The sequence below is a fragment of the Beta vulgaris genome, chromosome 5 (genome assembly GCF_026745355.1).
Source record: "Beta vulgaris subsp. vulgaris cultivar EL10 chromosome 5, EL10.2, whole genome shotgun sequence".
Lineage (NCBI taxonomy): Eukaryota > Viridiplantae > Streptophyta > Magnoliopsida > Caryophyllales > Amaranthaceae > Beta > Beta vulgaris.
The window spans coordinates 46,465,656-46,489,717 of NC_079206.1; the positions used below are offsets into that span (position 1 = coordinate 46,465,656).

At 37.0% G+C, this 24,062-nt stretch overlaps 1 protein-coding gene and 1 long non-coding RNA gene across 2 annotated transcripts; one reads left to right on the plus strand and one right to left on the minus strand.

The window, feature by feature from the left end:
- Nucleotides 1-8,609: 8,609 nt before the first annotated feature.
- LOC104885024 (uncharacterized) lies at nucleotides 8,610-13,172 on the minus strand. Its single transcript, XM_010669734.4, has 5 exons — nucleotides 12,829-13,172; nucleotides 11,052-11,291; nucleotides 10,827-10,908; nucleotides 9,068-9,146; nucleotides 8,610-8,953 (listed from the first exon to the last, which is right to left on the minus strand). The coding sequence occupies exons 1-5, from the start codon at nucleotides 12,847-12,849 to the stop codon at nucleotides 8,887-8,889; spliced, it is 489 nt and encodes a 162-aa protein (XP_010668036.1). The 5' UTR covers nucleotides 12,850-13,172; the 3' UTR covers nucleotides 8,610-8,886.
- A 3,404-nt stretch (nucleotides 13,173-16,576) lies between these two features.
- LOC125497473 (uncharacterized) lies at nucleotides 16,577-20,481 on the plus strand. Its single transcript, XR_007274260.2, has 3 exons — nucleotides 16,577-17,116; nucleotides 18,086-19,481; nucleotides 19,807-20,481. It is a non-coding gene; the product is annotated as an uncharacterized LOC125497473 (long non-coding RNA).
- Nucleotides 20,482-24,062: the final 3,581 nt, after the last annotated feature.

The window sequence follows — 24,062 nt, forward strand, 5'->3', positions numbered from 1 at the left end:
TTTATCACAACTTTACATTTGCACACAGGAGCTAATTCGAACATTCTCTCTAATCTTGCAAAACAGAGGAATCTTCCCCCACTTGGACAGGCTAAAAGACCAAAAAAGGTTAGCTTATGCTGGTACACAAGTCCTACCACTTGTAAAATAATAAGGTGGTTGAAATTACGTAACTAATTCTTACTTATACCACTAGTAGAATAAATGCTATTTGCTGCGGTGATATTGCTGCGGTTTTACCTATACGCAGCAATATAACACGCAAAAAAATAAAAAAATAGAAATTGACAATATTGCTGCGGTTCCCGCCCAAAACCGCAACAATATTGTCTAACGGTTACCTTTTTAAAAACATGTGGGGCCCTGTACAGCTAATATTGCTGCGGTTTCCACGTAGGACCGCAGCAATATATTAAAAAAATATTTTTTTAATATATTGTTGCGGTCCTATTAGGAAACCGCAGCAATATTAGCTTTCACTTACCCATAAAAGAAGACGGGTTCTCAGCGCGCCTCACACTTAGGGTTTTTTCTCTCAGCGCCCCCTCATCTTCTCTCTCAGCGCCCCTCACCTTCTCTCTCAGCGCCTCACCCTCTCTTCTCTCTCTCATCTCTCTCAACCCTCTCTTCTCTCTCTCATCTCTCTCAACCTCTCTATTCTTTCAGCGCCCCTCACTTACCCATAAAAGAAGACGGGTTCTCAGTGCACTGTTCCTTCGCCTTCTGTCAACTTTGTGCGACCCTGTGCGACCCGACGAAGCCGACGAAGCGAGTAAGGTGTTCGATTTTTGAGATGCGTGTCTTGGTTTGCGTCATTACTAGTGGCTCGTCGTTCCTCGCGAAGCTTCGGTCGTCGTTCAGATCGAAGACTTGACCCTTCGAAGCTCGCGCTCGTCGTTCCTGTCGAAGCGTTCGTCGTTCCTCGCGCTTGAAGCCTTCGTCGTTCAGATCTTGTTTTCATCAGGTATTCAATTTTGATATTCAATTTCTCGTTTTTTTCTCGTCGTTCCTCTTGAAGCCTTCTGTCAACTCTGATTTTGATATTCAATTTCTCGTTTTTTTTTTTTTCAATATTGCGTCCTTTTCAGATCGAAGATCTTTTTATTATTTCAGATCGAAGATTTTTTTCAGATCGAAGAGTCCAAGAGTCGTTCAATTCTCGAAGATCGAAGATTTTCATTTCGATTTTTTCAGATTTAATTTGTGTATTTTGTCGTTTTTGTTATTATTTCAGATCTGGTTTTTTTTATTATTATTTTAGATAGGTTTTTTGCGTTTGTTGATTATTTCGTCCAGCCGCAATTTTTGTAATTGTTTTTATAATATTTTAGTAATTATTTGTGTATCAGAATACTACTTTTGATGAGTTGTATGATTTTGGTTTTTTATAATTTGCCTTAAATATTTTTGCTATTTTTTTAGTTACTATAATTTTGGTTTTCTATATTCTGCCTTAAATATATTGTAATAATATATTTCAATTTGAATTTTTTATGTCTTTGAATTTTGTATAATAATTTTTTGTTATTAGTTTCAATAAGTGTTGTTTTATTTGCTTTTAACCTTTTTGTCTTTCAAATTTGATGGCAAATGCCAAAAAAAAAATTTTTTTTACCTGTTCAGACCCTATTGTTGCGGTTTTACTTAAAAAACCGCAGCAATATGTCTATTTTTTATTATTAAATATAGCATATTGCTGCGGTTTTACCTAAAAACCGCAACAATATGCTTTCTAAATCTGATTTAAAATAAATATATTGCTGCGGTTTGGCATAAAAATCGCAGCAATATTTGTTAATATTGCTGCGGTTTAAAACCACAGCAATATGATTAATACCTATTGATGCGCCCTTAATTGCTGCGCACCCAAATCCGCAGCAATAGGGCACTTTTTAACCGCAGCAAATAGCATTTATTCTACTAGTGTACTCAAAGTATAAAACTTATGACATTCATAAAAACATTTATATCTACTCAGAAATCTATTAATACTTCCTCAAACATACATTTAAATTTGCTTAGTAAATATGCTGATTCTTTCCTTTAAATTACTACTAAAATACATTGTATATTCTAAAGTCATTTCCCGAGATTTATCCCAAGATATCGCATAACAATCTCAATACATAACATGAATAATACTCTTAAAACTTATCACAAACATAGCATAACTCCAAGGAAAGAACATGAGTGGTGAAGGCTAAGCCACATCTCAAGACTTTTAAGAGATGTCTCCCCAACTTTCATATTATACTTGCAACACTTTTAATTCATGACCCTACATAAAGGAGCAATACCCGCTCCAGACACATAATAAGCAATACACGTTGTTATCACTGCTTATGCACCTACTATTCCTATACTTAAATGCTTATACTCAAATATCATACTTAAATACTTATACTGAAATCATAAATCTCAAATACTTTAACTTAACTTTCAAGAAAAATTTATACGTTTAAAATACGTTTTGTCATTCTATGTTTCCCCTTATTACAGATTGAATGGTTTATTAACAAGGTTTCAACAAGAGTTACCAAAAAGGCGTTTCCAATAAGAATTCTCAAAAGGATTCCGAATGTGGTTTAGGATGGTTTAAAAGGTTAACTAACAAGACTAACTCAAAAGGTATAAAGTATATTATGGGAGTTTCATTTAAGAATAACCACATATTTCAAAACTCCGAAATGATATTCAACGTTCCTAATGTAACTTACAAATGACTTGTCCTAACTCATAATTCGTATTAATAATCACATAATATTCACATTTAAAGACAAAATACACATAATCTAACCAATCAAATTTTTATTCCTCAAAAAGCACAACACATTACGTATTGATTAGTACGTTAATAAATTTCATTTATAAAAATAATCTCAACTTAATAATTGAGGCTATTACACTCTACCTCCCTTAAAGAAGTTTTATCCCGAAACTTATATTGTAACTTAGAATAACTGAGGATACTGAACTTGCATATCTAATTTGTTCTCACATGTTGTTCCTTCTGTTCCACGGTTGGTTCAGAGTTCCTTGACCAAGGGTATTGTCGAACTATATAATATTTTTCCTTTTATTAGGAGTCCTTGTGTAACATTACTTAATTCTTAATTACACAAATCCATAGTCTCCGAAACTCATATAACTAGGTTTCAAAGCTTTTATAACATATATCTAAATCTCTTAAAGTAACAATATCTTACAACTTCTCCCAATAATCTAGAACAGGAGTCATGACTTACAAATTCATTAATAGATCCAATGGGTCTTATAATTTCATACAACAAATCCCGAAAACTAGTATTGCTCACTTCAAGCCACTTAAAAACACAATACATATAGATCATATCGGAATTCATGCTTCTAAATAGTCGAACTCACAAAGCTTATATGGTGACAATTCACAACCAAATATGACAAACACTTCTCGACATCCTTATAAGTTAACCATAATAGTTCTTAAAACAAAAGGTTGAATACTTATAACCTGAACTATCTTCATTTTTCTTTTTTGGTCGAACTACTTGCACTTGCTTCTTAGTCTCATAATCTTACGCATGCCTTACTGGAATCCCACACTCACATCATCCCAACAAAAAAGTATTCGACATTTAGTTCCATATAGAGCTTCATGCGGAGCCAAACTCGATTGGTAGATATTGTTACAGTAGAATTATGTTCATGCTAATTTACCTTCCCACGAACCCTTAAACTTCAGTACGTAAGCTTGCAACATATCACACTCTGTTTGCTCATAAGCTTCTCCCCTCAAACTTCACTTTTTGGCAATTTTAAGTATTCTGAGACATGTTGCGGCATATCTTGCTTTAACCCTTTCCACCAAAAGTACCTCTTCATATCCTGAATCATCTTGTCCCTTCCACGATGAACTAAGACTGCCATGCACCTAACCTGGAATTTTATCTTCAGCTCTAAATCAGCGGTATACACCATTTTCCATTTATTTGTATGCTTTCATCAGCATATACTTGGGAATCCGTTGTCTCATTTTTCTCCATCTTTGGCCCCCGTTACTTGATAAACTTAGTTTGGACTTACTTTAGCTCAAATTTCCTCAAAATGATATGATTAAATAGTTGTTCAAGTGGATATGCATTGCGGAAGAGGTTAAACTCGAGAAGGAAATCGCTTTGAAGCGCCAGAGGCAGGATTAGTTATACTTAAATAATCTTCATATTCAATGGACTATTAACTAAATAATTAGGCTAATTTGAAGCTATAAAAATTCTCATTAATCCTTGAACTCATTAAATTGTATTACAAGGAATCAGGAGTACCAAGCCATCGACCAAGACAATCAAGCCACCAACTAACAGAGAAAATCGCCAAATATTAGACTATTTAGCTATTGTAAGTTTTCCGGTAAGTCCACCTTACAATATTATTAGTGTAAGACCACCTCACGTTTTGCCCTAAAGAATGAGTTACGTTTTAAAGATAACTTTCTAAGTTAAATGCATTACTTATTCACTATAATCTAAGGGGTCACTTTCAATCTTAAAAGAGGCACCTTAAGGAGAAATGAGCCCGTTAAAGTAAATGGTTACCCTCGAGTTACCATAAATCATGGGAAGACAATCTTATATAAGTATTATTTGTATAAATGTGGATCAATAACCTTTACATTTGCACTTTGTTTTATCTTTCAACATTGTTATATTGCATGTTGGAATAGTAATTATGCATTAAAATATGTTAATTAAGTTAATTACTATATCGATTTATATTTTGCATGAAGTTTAGCTAGCCAATCCCTCATCCTTGAAAGGAGTACTTAAATTGATACTTCATCTAAATCTAAATACATGCAACTAGGGATGACAATTGATCCTGGACCCAGCCTAAACCCGTGGACCGGTTCCGTTTTTACGGATCTAGATCCTAAAATTTCAGACCTGTTGGATTGGGTCGGAACTGGGGGTCCCTCTTCGGATTGCGGGTCTGGATCCGAATATGATCTAGGATCTGAATTCGCAGATCCGTTTTAGAAAATAATAATCGGATAGCGTTGGGCTCTAACTCTCTAAGCCTTTAACATTCATTTGACCCACTCGTAACTCCCTAAAAAAATATTGGGTCCCTTCTTCGAATCTCAGTCCGGATCTTATTTAGGACCCGAATCCGCAAATTCGTTTTATAAAAATAGTGGGATGGCGTAGGGCTCTAACTCTGTAAGCTTCTAACATTCATTCTCTCTCTCTCCAGTAGTCATTGGTCACCACCCTTTTACGAGCAATGCCACATACCTCTCCAACCACCAGTACAAGGCTTTTGCTTCTCCACTAGACCGCTTCACTGTTCAAGCTCCCCCATCTCTCTCCACCATCACGTGTGTTTATTATCTTCCAAAGTTATCTTTGTAAGAGGGTGTTTGGTATGAAATTTTTTTATGTTGGAAACAGATTCAAGTAAGTGTTTCCATTTCTAGTTGTTTGATATGAGTTATAAGTAACAAAAACTGTTTCCAACGGGTAACACAATCCTTCCATTTGTTACCGTTGTTAAACTAGTGGAAACAAAATCCATTCCCTTCCTCAATCATAATCTTCTCATATTGTTTCCATTCCACCATTAAACTAGTTGTTTGATATGAGTTATAAGTAACAAGATAACGCTTCTCATTACCCTTTCCCCTTCTTATTAAAATCCTTTCCATTTCATTTACCCTATTTATACCAAATGCCCCCTAAGTCTAAAATCTAGACCCTCTGTTTTGAGCTTTACTGCATTGGTTATAAGAAATAAGAATTGAATTAAATGTTCTGAAGAGAAACTCTAGATCAATTGAAGAAGGATCTGCGAATTTGGATGATGAAAGAGCCTTTGAATTCAGCAACGTATGCTTCCCAGTGTTTGTATTTGTTGTTTTAATCATCACTGTAATTGCACTCACCTAACAACCCCTAGATCCATGATTGTTGCAATCAGCTCCAACGCTTACCAATCTCCACTGCATGACCGTCCCTTTCTCCATCTACAATCAGCAGCACTGCGCCCTACCTCTATTTAATCGTGCCAGTCATCATCTGCAGAACCACCAACCTCACTCCCTAAACAAAGTGTTGTATAAATAACTTTAATTATTGCAAGTTTTTAGATTTACTTTATTTTTAATATTTCAAATTTGTGGTATTGTATTAGTTGCAATTTTTGGTAAATTTGTTGTTTTTTATTTGAATTTATAATTTTTTTTATATTGAAAGTGGTAAAATTGTACAAAGTACGGTAGATCCGTTTTGGACCCATTTTGAACCCGAATACGCAAGATCCACAGTATTTGGGTCCTATTTTTTTAGATCCGTCGAATATGGAACGGATCTGGATCCAGCTTGTTGCCATCCCCACATGTAACAATTAACGCCTGCATGTGATCCAATGCACTAATTTTTTCATTAATATTTTTAATTTTATATAAATAAGAATTATGAAAAGTTAACAGTATGAAAGTATACGTTAAAACAATACGATGACTTTACTATAATTTTTTTTATAGATGAATGAGAGAATATGAGATAAAAATTGGTAAATAAATAATGATTACTGTGCAAATGTTGTTAGTATCTAAAAATGAAGGAAGTATTTATAGCGTTTTATACTCCCTCCGTTTCACAATATAAGGCACGCACGATGTTCGAGGTCGAACTTTGACCGTTAATTACTCTCAATTTATGTTGATAGAAATTTTAAAAAATAATAGTATTATAGTATTTTTCAAGACGAATCCAACGGTATAATGTTTATAATTTTTACTTATCGTATTTGAGGGATATTTGTGGTCAAAGCAAATTTTCGTAAAGCGTGAATGCCTTATATTTTGAAACAGAGGAAGTACATGAGAAATTGAGAATCAACATATAGGCCATAAATTCGACTTTCTTTGTCAAGTTGTGCAATGTTGTATTGTTGTCAACCTTTAGCACTACTTATGAGCTACATATACTTGCCTAAACACATTTAACTGGTACTCCAGCCCAAACACAATTAACTGATAACTAAGCCCAACTAACTCAAATTTTGAGATTAGCACAAGACCTATCCTACCCAATTCTAACCCACCGACCCAAGATCCAAATAATCACGTCATTTGAAATGCCTTAAGGTAGTGTTTGAAAACTTGTATTTCATATTAAATAATGAAATTGAAATATGAAATTTAAAAGTTTAAATTTCAATTTCAAAGAAAAAAGGGTTTCATAAAGGAGAGAGAAAAAAGGATTTCATAGAGGAGAGAAAGAAGACATATGATATTGAATGAAGTTAGGACATAGATTGAGTCGTAAACAGTGTTCAGATATGTGAGCAGAAAATTTTCAAATGACAAGGTAATAACTTCAACGGTTTTTTCACCATATACCCCAGACAAATTTAAAAATTCACCATATACCCTCAATGTTTCAGAAATGCATCATATACCCATGAATTTCGAATATAGCCTTTTCCTAACTGTCGTTAACTCGCCGTTAGCTTTATTTACGATTTTGTCGTTATTAACACTAAACCCTAATTCTAATCGAACCCTAACCCTAATATAACCCTTACCCTTACCCTAATCATAAACCTAAACCCTTACCCTTACCCCAAACCCTAACCCACCCAGCCCACCACCCCCTCCACCCCCAAGCCCAACCCCTCACCCCCAGCCCCACCCCTCTCCCTCCACCGCCGCATTCCCCCCTCCCTTCCACCGTCGCATCCCCCCTCCCCATCCCCTCCCTATCACCTCCGCCACAACACCCATCCCTTTGCCCATCCCCCTCCCCTCTTCATTCACCGTCGCATCACCTGCAACCACACCCAGTCGAATTTTCGCACAAGAGGTAGGTAAACGAAGAACGGGGTGAGTTGGATTTTCTCGCAAGAGTGGGGGGAATCGACGATGAACGAAGAGGGGATGGGGAAATCGACGGTGAACGAAGAGGGGGTGGGGGAATCGACGGTGAACGAATGCACAAGGGATGGGGGAGGCCGGCGGTGAACGGAAGGGTGTTGGGCGGTGGGGGAGGGGTAAGGGCTGGGGTGGGTGGATAGGAAGGTGTGGGGGCTACCAAGGAATTAGGGTTAAGGTAAGGGGAAGGGTTTAAGGGTAAGATTAGAGTAAGGGGCTAGGGTTAGAATAGGGTTAGATTAGAATGAGGGTTATGGCTTAATGATAGCAAAATCGTAAATAAAGCTAATAATGAGTTACCGACGGTTATGAAAAGGGTATTTGGTGAACAAACGTAACTTAAATTTTAAATTCTACTAGTATGGGCTTTTGATAACTATTTGGACAAATTTCGTGATTTCAAATTATATGTCATCCAAACAATAGATATCATCCAAATCCACAATTAGAAATGAAATCAAGGTATCCAAACAAAGCATAAAGCTAAAAGAGCGGAACCCGAAGCTCATTCACCCCATCCTGAACCGACCCACCAATTACCAACTATAAACTACGCCAACCCGAGCCCTCTAGTGCTAAGCCTCAAGTATAATTTCTCCTCGAATCAAGTTAAAGTGCTCTACCACTGAGAGTTGAAGCTTGTCACAAGTCGCAAGTCGCAGCTTATAAAAACAACCAGCAAAGTATAATTCGATAAACATGCACAGAATAAAACTGGAATTACATTGATTAAATGTGGTGGAAGGATATGAAGCATAGACATGCCTGATTTAACAGCCGCATTTTGTTTCCTAATGATCAAATTTTAACAGAAAATCATCGAGGAAGAAAAACAGCCACGAGATGAATGCAAACGTAGTCGCATCAGTTGGTGACCATGAATCTCCAAGGATCCCCCCCGTGGTTTGTTTAATGATGCTCAACAAGGAGCAAACGAATGTGACTTTTCGTAAGCCAGATTGATCCACATAACTTGATCAAGAATCTTCTGCAACGTTTTGGTTTGGGATAATGATAGAAAGTTGCTGCTCCAACTCTACCAAACTGCAGATATATCGGTGAGAAACAGATACCGAGTATATTGAAGCTCACAATGCTAATTGGAGTTAACTAAATGCAGATGATGATAATATAATAATATAAAGTTACAGCACTTACATCTCGTATTTGCGCAAAGCTTCCTCTCGCTTCACTCGATAGAGGTCGCTGTCTTTAGGCAAATTTGTTGATGGATCGACTGTCATTTGGATAAAAAGAAAAAAAAAAAACAAAAGAAAAAAAAAGGTAACAGCACCATCAGACAATAACAAGAATGAATTGGTCACACAAGGTCCTGATGCAATCAAGAAGTCATAAACAAACTACCCTCTCCAATAATAATACTCATTTCTTAGAATCTCAAGACCCTAATTATAGGCCTAAAGCCCTTAACCGTTCGAGAAAATACAAGGCCACATTCCAAATTGATGGAATATAGAAGATATTCTTCAAGCTAGTATCAAACCTTGTCATGGATTCAGCAGGTAAAAGAATTGTGGAAGGGGGTTGTCAAGCAATGATATCACTCTCATGGATTCAATCAGACTCCCTGGCTTGCCTATTGTGTTTCATATTTGCAGTTTCAAGGAATTTGAGAAACTTCCTGATGGATCCAGCGGATAGTAGCTTGGACACAACTTAGACTATAAGTGACATTTCTTTAATCAACCCAAAAAGCTTCAATGGAATGATGTGCATAAAGCGCAACTATCTTAAGTTCATCTTGCTAATCAGCTGGCACTAAAACAAGAGACTTGATATAAATTTAGATTCTAGGAACAAGCAATATATACAACCATAATCATCTTATTTATATCAGGACAGAAGTACCATAGTTATTAGAGCAAATCTCGAAACACAATGCAAATTTTCATCAAGTGATCTTAGAGTATAGCAGAAGTACGCTACACGAGCTTGCGTGCATTTGAGCCAATTCATTTGTCAATCACCACCCATAAGAGCCAAGTTTTGAGCGCTACCATATATATAACACAAAGCCAAATACCTTAAAGGGTGGAAAATCGAATCCCTGACTTCCATCCTGAACTTAGCAGCAATTACCAATTGCTAGATCAGAATACTGCAAGGTAGCTGCTGCTGCTAAGAAATCTATTGAATTCAAACTTTCGAAGTGAGGGGAACAGACTAATTTCACTCATGCAAAAAAAAAAGAAAAAGAGAGAGAAAATGTCGTGAATTGACATAGCATGGATTTATGGTACCCAAACAGTTGTCCCAATATTGATACTGTGTCACCTAAAGGCAAGGTCCAATGGCCTTTTCGTATCCTGAAGTCATAGAATAGTTCTATATACTTCATGCGTTTGCCAAGTGCCAAGCACAACTTTGACCATTAATGTGTTTGATTATTAGAATTTAAGACAAGTCCAATAACATTGTAGACAATATATTGGTTGAAAAAAATGTATGTTGCTTAAAAAAAATGGTCAAAGTGGTGTATTGAATAGTGCAAAAGTCAAAGTGTTGCATTTCTCAAGAGCATGGGCAGTATTATAAAGGACATATTTAATGTTTAAACAGGGACTGTGGCCAAGGAACATCTGGTATTCGATATAAAAAAAAAGGTCTGCACTTACAGTTCAGATAAACATACAATAGAAAGATGATTAATCAGTTCCTTCCACCTATTGCTTAGATCATTTCAACAAGAAATTAATATGTAGGGTGTATACCAGAATAAACAAAGAGTTGAGGATCCAATAACATGGATTAGATATAGAGTAGCAATTTCTTTAAACTTCTTCATTCTCCTAATTCTGAAGTACTTGAAAAAAAAAAAAACAGACCCTGACATGAATGCACAAAAACAATGAAATTGAAGCAATCCAACAATTTATGCTCTTAAAGGGAAACATACAAGGAACCATGGCCAGCGGTTTAGCCATATGTAGATGCCCAGCAGTCAAGGGTGCTGCTTCACTAGGCTTCTGTAGTCCACCCTATCCAAGAAAATTCACAGCATACACATGAGCAGATAGCTTAAGGTTGCACATGCATATGCAGACCAAAACGGAAAGCTGCCACAAGAGAAAAATATCGGTCGTAGCAGCAAACAGTTAAAAGCAACAAAGAATATGATTACCTTCCGTTTCTTCAATATCTTCATATGACATTTTTTAATATAGTGCATCAAATGATAACGAGAATGTCTTGAGCCCAACTGTTCACTGATCTCAGGGTTCAATGCCAGCCAGTCAGATATGTCTTTGGACTTAATCACCTCATCCGAGTTCAACGATTCCAACCAAGAATATACAGGGCGCCACTGATCTGTACGTTGAAATCGAGCTGGATTTTCACCTCGATTAGCTTGCTTAACCTCCTGGAAGGAATGATCCATGTCGTATCATGAGTTCTAACAAAGGTTAACAACATAACTACCTAATGATACGTCCAGCATATACAGCCGTCCAGCACAAATAACAATAAGCAACAAGATAAGCTCCCCTATTCTCCCTCGCCGCCCCTTCTTCTCCTTTTTCCCTCTATGAGGGGCTGCCAGCCTGCCATGGATGTTCTCATTCATGGTTAGCCCCTTTTCCCTTCTTGTTATCAGATTTTAGTTTATTTTCTTGTTTTATTGAATAAATTAGTCTTTTTTTATAAGATTTGTCAACCCATGCTACAAAGATTTTTGTCATGGAGGTCTCCTTCTCTCCTATGTGAGCTGTGAGTCTTGTTTGTTTGTTTGTAGGTATGGGAAATTATTCTTATTAGTTGAAGTTTAAAATTATCAACATGAAAGTATTGGAACCTCGGATAAGGTCAGCATAGTTAGATCAACAATGTTCTTCTCTAAACTATGTCAAGATTATAGATGGTTCCACTAACAACTGCAACATTCAGCAAATACAATGGGTCTCCGCTACTTTGGTTGGTAGGTTCGTTGTAGTTTCATCGAAGACGGTTTTGTTTTGATCTTATTTGATTGTAATTTTATGTTTCTTCAAAAGCTATTGTAGATAACGTTTGGCGTTCTTAATGAACTTTTTCTTCAAAACGAAAAAAGAAACAATAAGCAACAAGATCAACCAAGCACACGGAAAGTTCTAATGGAAGAAGACGGTTTTATTAATCATTCCACAAGGGTCGCTTTAAATAAATATGTTGCGATGCTACTAATTAACTAACTTCCACCAATAGACTGACTATATAACAAAAATACTCATGTTAAGGTCTGTATGTGACATGACATAGATCACAAATGAACCAGCAATCAAGAAAATCACAACACTCCAGAAGAATTACGGACTCGGCATTGCATAGATGCTCTCAAGGTGCAATTTTAGAAGTTTAGAGCAGAAAAAATTAAATTCCATCCCCTCCCCCCCCCCCCAAAACTCTTCCACCCGGGCGAAAACCAATCGAGTATCCTTTCTATCTATTTGCTCAGTGACAATAGTCAATTCGAAATGGAATATATTGCAGCTAAGAAAAGATCTTTGTCACAACTCATTAAAAATTATGTACTCCGTCGATAACTCGATGATTAAAAAGCCTATTATCAAAGAGTAAACTGACTGCTCATCAAGAGTTCAGCAGCAGAACCAGGCAAGTTGGGAAATCATTATAGCTCAATGTGCTATATAATTCTTGTCAAAGATGTTCTAGAAATTGCAGCTGCTGCTAAAAACCGCTAACCCAAAAATAAATAGTCTTTAACTCTTTTGTAATTCTTTGTAATTTGAAATTGGTCCATTCAACATATGTTCAACATGAATGATTATATTGAAGGGGATAAAATTCATATAAATGCTGATGAATATGGTTGCGATACCTATATAAGTTAGGGAATTTCGTAGACTAATAAAGAAGCAAATCAGACATGGAGAGGCAAAGAGAGATGAAATAAAACTAACCACGTCCTTCATCTTTCTCATACATGCTCATGCAAAATCCAAATCACAGAAATTTCGCACCAAAAAACTGTAATTTCTCAGAATTTCGATGTTTATAAACCCTAAAGATGGGAGGAGGGACAATAATCCAAAATGAAGCAAAAGTATAACTGGTGCGGGCCTTGGCGGGCTTGGACGGGGAGGTAGGTCTGGACCGGGCTGTGATGGTTTGTGGAGCGAGCTGGGATGGGCCGGCGGGCTTCACGGTCTCAGGCGGGTTGGCTGTATTGACCGGTCTTTCACTTTTTTGGACTTTGGACCGACGTTTGGTGGGTGGCCGATGCTGTGCTGCTGTATTTCTCTTGTTTTTATATCTAATCCTATACTATAAAATATTTATAATGGTAAATCGTTTTTCTTTGAATTTCAAAAATAATCATATATTTAATAATATTATACAATCGGGACATTAATGATGGATAAACCATTAATTCAACTGTTAGCATTATCGGTTTACCTAACCCAGGTTAAACCAACCACCACCCAGCCCATTGACATCCCACCTAACTACCATTGTCCCAGGACTCGACATGAACCACACTCCAGCTGAACAACACCCCACCACCATTGTCCCACCCCTGAAACCAAAGACTCATCGATATCTCAACCTAGATAGCCTTGAAACAACTCCCCATCAACCCACAGCCCACTCCAGCCACTAAAAACACCATTTAACTACTTGAAACCACCATATCAATAAGAAAAAAGAAGAAATAATCATGGGCGGAGCAAAGGAGGCAGAAGAGGATGGCAGACTCAAGCAAGAGAGACAGAGGGGGATAGCACCAACACCAACAAGTCAAGGTCTCAACAAGAGCAACGCAACAACAGTAGCAACACCAACGTGAAGGGAGAGAGAACATAGTGACGGTGAAGATCTGGGGAAGCATCAGCAACATCAACGTGAAGGGGGAGAGAACAAAGTGACGGTGAAGATCTGAGGCGGCGGCAGCGAAATAGAAAGAGAGATGAGAAGAGAATTCACGGGGATGGAGAGAGTGATAAGGAGAAAGAGAAAGTCGTCGGAAGGGAGAGAATGAAGGGAGTATAGTGTTTTCAGTGAAAGAGTGGTGGTGGGTGGGGATTTAGTGGGTTAGGTAGTTGTTTGGGATTAACTTGGGCTAGGATAGTAAATAGGTTTAACGGTCCAAGTAATGGTTTAAACATCATTAATGTCACGGTGGTATAATATTACTTAGTATATGGTCATTTTTTAAACTCAAAAGAATAACGGTTTACCATTGCAAATGTTTCACATTTCCCTTTCTTTTATTTTCTTCCTTCTTTTGTTTCTTATTAGTTACTATCTTACTTACCTTTTTTTTTCCTTTGTACTTCTTTTTGTTTGCTTTTAAGCTTTTGGGCTGATTTTTGTAGTAAAAATAAGGAAAAATTGATTTAATCAGTCTCAACTTTGGACGTATAAACAAAAAAAAAGTCTCAACTTCCATTTTTATTCTGCAGTCTCAACTTTTGGGGATACTTTACACACGTGTACCTAGTAGATTACCAACCTGCAAATGCAGGTAAACAATAGTCGCGTGCCCTCACGTGACTTTTTTTAGTTAATAAAACCCAAAAAATTTCGCCCCAACACAATCTCCCTCTACCTGCCTAATTATGCGAAAACCCCCCAATATTTCGACTTTCTAATTGAACTCCAATGGCATCGCAACACTCATCTAGGTCCAGCAATTTAAGGGGGAGTGGAAGAGATGTCCAAGTGAAATGCTACCATAACATACTTGCAAAACAGGGAACCTGCAAGCATGGAGTGAATATGGGGAAGAAATTTTTTGGTTGTTCGAAGTGATATGTAAGTGTCTAATATTTGTCCTTGATTGAATTACGAAAATTTTCAATTTTTTGCTTTTGTTTAATGTTAAATTAAGTAAACTTAGGGTTTTTTAATTTGTTCTTCGCAAATTGAAATTCAGGCACATCTAATTGTGGGTTCTTCAAATGGGAGGAGGACAATGAAGGCCCATGCCCTAGATGTGAGTTTTTGCAGATGAAGTTAATGGAGCAATACACAATAATTGGTGAATATGAATTGCAGTTCAAAGGTGTGGAGTAAAAGTTGTAAAAGCTGAAATTGAAGAAAGAGAAGATGAAGGAAGCAATGCACAGTATGAGCAATGAAATGTTGAGATGCGTGGGGAAATTATGTTGTGATTGCTTTAGGCTTGTCGTGTGTTCTGTTTGCAATCCTTGCAATTTGGTTGTACTAAATTAGGCTAAATTAGGCTTAGTAATGAATTAAGGTTAGAAGTATGTATTGGTTGGTTGTTGTGGTGATGGAATTAATCCTAGTATGAACTTCATGTAACCTGAATCATGATCAATGTTATTGCTATGAATAGCTTATTTGCACATCTATTGTTCTTCAACTTCAGTTATTGGCACATAATTTTCACTCTAAAATACTGCCAAAACATGAATGTCATTACAACAATTGTGAGCAATGTTTAGAGCTTATACAAAACAGGGTGCTATTAATGGAAACAAGTTCCAAAATAACTCTAAAACAGTTATGTAAGTTCTATTGCCAAAAACAAATATCCAATGACACTTTGACCCTAAAATAGTTAGTTCATCCTAAAATAGGTTAAAATCCACGGAGTTAAGGATGATTGTTGTTGTTTGTTGAAGCCTGGATGCCTAGACCCAAAGCTGATTGTGAGCCCTGTGTTGCACCTCTCCTTGTACATTCAGGTCAGTTAGTTCATGGCAACAACATACAAAGTTTATAAAGTTTGATTAGGTGATGAACTTACATTAAAGTAAGTTGACCCATCAAAGTAGGTGTGAGCAAGACGAAAAAAGGAAAAAGAAAGAAGGTTGTGTTACTCACATATCCTCTGCCTCCCGTCCTGCCACCTCTCCCCCTCGTTCCTCTACCCCCTTCATCCCCCTCCTTAGAGCCACCACTCCCCCTAGTCCCTCTTCCAACTGTTGCTCCTCTTGAGCCCTACCACCAGCAATTGTTCTCTCATTTCTTCCTGTTCTAGATGGTTGGGCACTAACATTTGGTTCAGGTTGTGTGTTGGTGGGAGGTACAGATGTAGTCTATGATACCACGGGGTGGCATATGTTGAGGCTTGGTCAACTCTTGACCTTTTTATCAACATGGGCTGCAGCACTGTCCTTATTAGGACATCTTCTTTTCTTGTGGCCCTCCCCCTTGCAAACACTGCAATGCATCTCAACACCATGCTTTGTGAGCTTCGCATGCTTCTTTGGGTCCTCATGTGGGGCCTTAATTCTATTTTTCCTAAACCTTCATGGTCAAACCTTTATTGGGGGTAGTAGCAATGGGTAATCTACCTTAGTCTAGTGTCGCTCACCTACACAAGGTGGAAAGGAGTGTCTGTATGTTTTGAGGTATGTGTCTCTCTTGTACCAATCTAAGACATAGTCATCAGCATTGTCAGCATTGTAGTTGTACAGAAAGATACATGCCACTGCATGGCAACATGGAATGCTTGTAATATTCCACTTCCTACATACATGTGCAGCTCCTAGTCTCTAGATCAACTGACAGGGTGTCCAAGTAATGGCTTACATGAAAAACAGTTGGTGATGATGGGATTGGATTGCAAAGAGCAACATCTTCACTAGTGGAAAAAACTGCTTTTGCTACTTATCAAATGCTCCGGTTGACTAATCAACCCGAGCATTTGTGAATTTTTTAAATTAAATTTTCACAAATGCTCGGGTTGATCAATCAACCCGAGCATTTGATATCAAATGCTCCGGTGGTTTAGTCAACCCGAGCATTTGGACCCTCTCTATATCTAAACCTATTAAAGAATGGGAAGTTTTGTTACTGTAAACTTGCAACAATTACTTGGCGTATTATCTCCTCTTCTATCTGTCCCTCCTCTTCCTTTCTCTCTCCTCACTCCCACCATAACCCACCGTCACTCCCTCACCTCACTGGTCATCCACCATCACCAAGCAGGTAAAAACCTCCATTTAAAAAAAAAATCCCCCTTATCTTCCCCAATTTCTCTCTCCTAGGGTTTACTTTCACTTCAACTACCCTAATTTTCGCTCATCAACCTTAATTCTTCATAAATTACTCCCGAATTTCTCCTGCAATTCTTCATCACAAGCACTCATCAATGGCGATTTTTTCCCGGCCGAATATTCTCTCCGTTCACCGCCGACTGTCAGAAGAGCGATTATCTTCTTCAAGTTTCTCTCTCCTTCGCATTTCCGGCGCATAGGAAAACTCGATGGCAAGGTTTCTTTCTCCTACTTCTTGTTTCCATGTACCAATTGAAATCGATGTGAAATTCCTTGAAAAATGTCGTGATTTGACAATTAGGTTTTGTTATTCGATTGAAATTTTTTTGTTCAATTGAAATTAGGTTTTGTTATTTGCTTGAAATTTTTTGGTTCAATTGGAAAGTAATAACCTAATTGTGTTGATTAGGGATCTTGATTTAAATATATGAAAACTTCTCTCACTATTGATTCTCCATTACTACCTGCTAAGGTTCATTCTCTCTCTTCCGTTTCGTTTTTCATTTTAAAGTTATTATCTTTTTTATTACTTTTATATCAGTTTCGATATATTGATGCGTTGTCGATTGGTGTTATTAATGCTTAGTAGTTCTGTTTTTAGCTTCTGCATATATTGTCTCCTTTTTTTTTTTTTGAATATGAAATAAGAAGAATATGCTGAGTTGAAATCATGTATGTTTACACTTCATTAATATGTGTGTTTCAGTGATCGATATATTTTGGTGATTGCTTGTGTTTATGTTCTTATCGAAATATGTCAGTTTTGAAAAGAATTTATTGTTTGTTAGTGTCTGACCCTAATTAGTTGAAATATGCATATGATTTTAAGGTGTTGAACATATTTTTTATTTGTCTTCTCGACCTCATGGACATATTTTTGATTCAAAATCTTTCTTTCTCGCCTCGATTCGCCATACCGGCCACCGCGGAGAGTCAATGCTGTTTCCCTTTTCTGAATTTTTATCTTCCCAATTTCTTCTCTCATACCTCACTATACAAATTAGGCTACACTTCTCTCAAACCCTAATTCTTGCTTTCTCTCTCCTTGTTGTCAGGTCTGAAGGTAACACCGACTTTCTGTTAGTGCATTTTTTTTAGGTTTTGCGAATTGATTCTTCATTTATTTTATTTAATTGGCGAATATCAGTTTGCCATACTTGACTTTCTGTTAGTGCGTCTATTTTAGGTTTCATGAATTGATTCCTATAAACTTGTATGATTTGCGTGAAGAAATTAAGAGTGCTTGTGAGTACCGACCTTTTGAGAAGTGCGATTACAGTGCTAGATTATCGAGCGAGATTTCTTGCAAGAAGCTGGAGTACGTTATTTCTCAGCTCGATAAGATGAAGGAGACGATTGATCAATATCAGGAATCTGCATGACATGGATCAAAATGTAAGCTTCTCTATATTTTTTGTCCACTATGTCAGCTTTCCTGGCTATTTTGATTTGGACGTTGGATGATGTACTTGTGTTAGGTGATGTCATATGGGATTTGATTTTCTTTGCTGGTGTGAATGCTGTAGCGGTCCTCTACTGCATAAGTGTACTTCATTGATTTGTCATTTTAATGGGGGCAGTTGATGTAGGATGACTTTGTGCAGTTGAAGTGGGCCGTGGGCATATAATAACACCTGAATTCTCCAATTTGCGAATTTTTTTTGCTTAATTTTGTTTTTCAGTGCCCTCTTTAGAAAGACATTGCTGTTTCAGATTCCTTTTTGTTTTCCGTTTCAGTTTCATTTTTTAGATGGGCTAGATGTCTCAGTGAGCTCGTGAAATACGCTTCTGAGCTTTGCCCAAGATTTGTTCAGGAAGCAAAGTGAGCAACCTTGTTTTTCGACTGGCTAATCTGGGATACTCGATCTTAACTAATGGCTTCTGGATGATATACCATTTTAACTAGATTACAAATAATTAGACGTTTATATTATTGTTCATGTCAATATTACTTCCTCTGTTCCAGATTAGTTTGAACCTTTTTTATTTATCTGAAAATAGTTTGAGCACTTCTATTTTAGGAATGTATGGTCCCACTAGTTTTTCAATTTTTCTCACCTGCCCTTTTTCCCTCACCACACTTTCTCGTTGGAATAAAAAAATACCCCACTTTATCTTATAACATCGAACTTTTTAAGAAAAGCAATTCATAACCACTCAACAACTCATCTCCTAAAAATTTGTCATTTTGACGGGGGATTACTATTTAAAGTAATCTGGCTGTACTTGATAAGCTTCTATGTATGTGCTCATATGTCAGTTCTTTTCTCAATTGTAATGCATAATTTTAATTTCTGCGAATGGTTATCTTAATGCTTGAACACAAATGTAGTACTTAAAATGAGAGTGATATGCTATGACAGGTCTGAGGTTATTCGCTGTCTTGCATATATCACACCTATTGAGTTAGGTGGCAGGGCTAATCAGTCACAAGATGGAGATAACAAGTTGGATCAATGGCTCATGCAATGTTTGCTTGTTCATGTCCTCCTGACGCCAGGGAGGCTGCTTGTTTTGGGGCAACAAAAGAGCTTTTCAGACTTATTTTTCCGTCACTTAAATCTGGATCTGAATCTCAAGTGGTAAGTGTATAATCTATGAAGCTTCTGTTTAATTGGTCCCTAGTCACGAAAAAAATTATTTTGAATAAGCGTTGATATGAAGGTAAGCACAAAATACATTATGGAGGTCGAGGGATGAAGTTGATTGTGGCTTCAAGAATTAATTTTGGAGCCTCTTGATATACTATCTAAGTGATTGTGGCACTCTTTTGACGTTTCAGTCTTGAATACAATATTGTCAAGTAATTCTCGCATTTCATATGAGTTGTTACTTGTTAGTGCATTCACAGTCTTGAATGTATTATTTTGACCAAAAAACAGACTTATATTGAACAACATTCAACAGGATCATGTTTTTTCTTTTATGTGGGCGAGGAGATATAGTTGAAGTTTTGTTCATAACTGATTGAACTCCTGCTCGAACTTGAAGTTCGAATCTGCTAAGACATCTACATGTCGACAGCCGTGTCGGTGATGCTGCGCTTGGCTGGTTGCTAGTTTTATTATCAAAGATTTGTCGAACTCATATCTTGTAGTTTACAATTGTAATTTTTTTGTATTTATAAACAATCAGAAAGTGAACTATTATCTATATGTATTGGTTGTGCATTAATACTGAACAAAAAAAAAAGCAAAAAAATTTTTTTTTTTTTAATTATTTTTGGGCCCTTAAATGCTCCGGTTTTACCAGTAAACCGGAGCATTTGTGAATACAAATGCTTCGGTTTACTGGTAAAACCGGAGCATTTAAGGCCCCAAATGCTCCGATTGTTTTGAAAAACCGGAACATTTGTGACACAAATGCTCCAGTTACAAACCGGAGCATTTATAAATGTCTCAAATGCTCGTGTGACTTATGCTCCGCGCCAAAAACGGAGCATTTGGGGCCTAAAAGACCGGAGCATTTGAGGTTTTTTCTACTAGTGCTTCTTTAGCCTTCTCCAATTTGGCTTGAATCTTAGGGTAAATCTGTGATGTCCTCTTCTTCATGTCTTTTTTTTTTTAGGACAACCTCTGCATAAGGACTGTTCTATGTCTTCAAGCATGTAGATAAGATGTTTTGTCCTTGCATGGATAATATATCCATTGAATGTCTTAGCAAGATTGTTCATAATCACATACACACATGTTTCAGTCTTCATGTAAGCTCTACATAACACCTTTGGATCATAACTCCTACACCCTTGAACAACATCTGGTTTAAGCTTCCCCATTTCTTGTAGTGCTTCATTGTACTATGTGAGGTTGTATGACTTTACAGCCCTCCTAAACAACATCTTCAATCATTTCATCTCCTTTGAAGTATTTGTGCCAGTGAGAAAATATGTGCCTAGCACAATGCATGTGCTCAGCACTAGGCAATATTTTTGCTACTGCACCTAGAATTGACTATGCATGTTCGTTGTAAAAAATGGACCAAGTTAGTATGTGCCTAACGAACAAGATATGTAGGATTAAACACAAAGTTATATTGAAGCAAACCTAATGCTCATCCAATATAATAGCCAGCTGCTTTCCATCACCAAGTTTCAAACACCTTTGCGGCTCGGGGATCAACCAGATTGTTCTCCCCCTCAACCATAGCACAAGCTACTGGGTACATTTGATCATTTGCATCCCTTTCTACAACTGCCAGAAGTTTCCCTCCAAGGAAGGTTTTCAAGAAGCAAGCATCTTTGATCGACACCTTCATACATCCTTCAATCCATCCTCTTCTTATCCCATCAAAACAGATAAAAATCCTTTGAAAAACTGGCTTTGGTCCCCTTTGTATTGGATAATTATTCACCAAAACGAGCACATTATGTGGACTAGCATCCTTGAGTGTCCTTATGTAGCTTCCAACTTTGTTATAGTGCTCTTTCATTGAGCCATGAAGCATTTGGTGTGCATGATATATTTGACCTCATAAGCAAAGTCCACCTTTATCAACACCCTAAATGCTCTTCTCACAGTCTCTTGTATCTCCTTTGCTGGCCAGTGGGGTCTATTCTTGAAAATGTCCAGGAATTGTGAAGCCATCCACCTTAACTTCAACTATCTATTATTTAGCATATTCCTACACTCACAGTCTTCACCACAAAACAGGCTCTCCCGCTATCCCATTACCCATATAGCCTAAATGGACAGCTTGTCAAACATTTGACTTCCAGTTTGTTGTCTTTTCTTGTTGCTGATACATATTGATTAAGCATTCAAGAGCATTCAAAGTAAGAAACAAGAACAAAGAAAACAAGAACAATCGAATGTATCTAACCGGTTCAATTTGATTGAACAACCACCACTTTCAAACCCAATTACCACCAAACTAAGATCAAGTTATAACAATAAGCTTCAACTTGCATCCACTTTGAGTTTCAATCACTAATTCAACGATTAAGTGATAGAATTAAGCAAAGATTTGTAAATGGTCTAAACTGACCGATAGGAACAATAAGCACACAGCTTAAGGTTTTGAGTATAACTCTTTCAATTTTCATTCAAATGACTTAATTCCAAAAGGAATACAAAGCTAACTTATATATCTACCTTGTGTCCAAAAATCAGCTGATTTGGACCACAAGAGCTACGCCAACAAAGCTAATAAAATACAAGAAAGAAATATTACAAACTGTTCAGCACACTTTCTAAAAACTAGCTTAGTTCCCTATTGGAAGTTACAAAACACGAAAAATACCAATAGAATACTAAAGTAAACATATTAAACTATAACTCCTCAAAAGCTTGAGTCATTTGCAGCTCAAATGATTGCTGCCAAAACAGAGAAAAGAAGCTATGAAGGACGCAGGAGCTGGCAGCAGCTTTCCTTAGCATGAAGCATCCTCCTTTCACTTGTTAAGGCTTCTTTCACCCATGTGAACTTCACATGGCTTAGTACACTTCCCAACACTTCAATTCAGCTGGAGGGCAACCAAAAGCAGCAAAAATACCCCTTAGCTTGCTTAGAACCGGATTACAATGAAGCTAAACTAGCTTAACTCTTAAAACATGATTAACTTAACTTAAGTATGTAATTAGGCTACTAATCACTTACTAAACTTGATTACCAATACATAATGATGATTAAGGTGTCATTAAGTATTAACTAATCTTGCTTAAGTAGAGATTAACATAGGATTAGCCTAATCAAGGTGCTTAAGTAAGGTTTTAGAATAAACCGAGCTAGTTAGGCTAAGAAATTGAATCTCTTTCACCATGTTCTTCTTTTGATCATGTAGAAGAAGACCTTGATTGTTTAAGCTAGATGCTCCTGCATCATTCTCCTCAGGTTCGAAAAGGTCTTCTTGTAATTCAAAATCTTCAGCAAGGTATGGAGCTAAATCACCAACATTGAATGTAGCAGAGATGTTCTGCACTTTGAAAGGACCATCACTTCGTGGCATTAGCTTGTTCTTCTTTCTTGTAGGAAATCTTTTCTTCCTTAGATGTAACCACACTAGATGTTCCTGTTCACTTTGACTATACACAAGAATATCACCAAAATAAACAACAACAAAGATACCAATGAAGAGCCTGAGTACCTCGTGCATAAGTCTCATGAAAGTACTTGGAGCATTTGTCAAACCACATGGAAGATCAATAGGAAAGACATCACCAAACTCCTTCACTAGAGGCTTCACCATTTCGTGCACTTCATCAAAATTCTCATCATTTTCACCCATAACCTTCCCCTTTTCTATAGCTTGGTCAAGTTGTGGTTTAGAAAGGATTAAGGTTTTTTTGTTTTGTGTTTTAGGTGAGGTTGTTTTTGGCTTAAGATGATTCGGCCATGGGCTAGGGCTAAGTACAATTTTTTTCTTGTTATGCATGAAAGTGTAAGTATTAGTCCTACCATTATGTAAGGCTTCTTTATCAGATTGCCAAGGCCTACCTAAGAGTACATGACATGCATCCATAGGTAATACATCACATAAAACTTCATCTTTATAAGAATCACCAAAGAAAAGCTAATTAAAGCTTGTTTTGTTACCTCCACACAATTGCCATCATTAAGCCAATGAAGCTTATATGGTTTTGGATGTGAGAAAGTAGCATGATTGAGCTTGTCCACCATAGAAGATGAGGCAACATTGGTGCAGCTCCCTCCATCAATGATCATCGAACATATCTTCCCTCCAATCAAGCATTTGTTTTGAAAGATTTGATCCCTTTGAGAAGGAACCAATTCAGCTTCTTTGGCATGAAGAACTCTTCTTAAAACAAGACTTAAATGGTCTCCTTGAGTCACCTCTCCAACCTCCAAAGCTTCATCACTTTCGGCCTCCTCTTCATGTTCCTCTTCTTGGTTTTCCTCCTGTTCAAGTGATTCTTCAATGTTTTTAATGTCAATTAAAGTCATTACTCTTTTATTAGGACATTGAGCTTGATAATGACCATAACCATGACACTTAAAGCATTTTACATCTGATTTTATTGAGGTTTCATCCACTACTCTCTTCCCTTTATCAACCACTTTCGAACTATCACCTTTAGGAGTGTAAGGAGATGTGTATGGTGTGTTAACATTAGAAACTCCTTGAGGATAGGTAGTTCCCTTCACAAAAGGTTTCTTCTTCTTCTCCTTAATGTGTTTTTCAACTTTAAGAGCTAACTTAAAGAGTT

Coding starts and splice junctions, on each gene's coding strand:
- LOC104885024 (XM_010669734.4), bottom strand. CDS start 12,849: ATGAGAAAGATGAAGGACGTG. Junction 11,292..12,828: donor TGAGAAAGATGAAGGACGTG/GTTAGTTTTATT, acceptor CATTCCTTCCAG/GAGGTTAAGCAAGCTAATCG. Junction 8,954..9,067: donor GCTTTGCGCAAATACGAGAT/GTAAGTGCTGTA, acceptor ATATATCTGCAG/TTTGGTAGAGTTGGAGCAGC.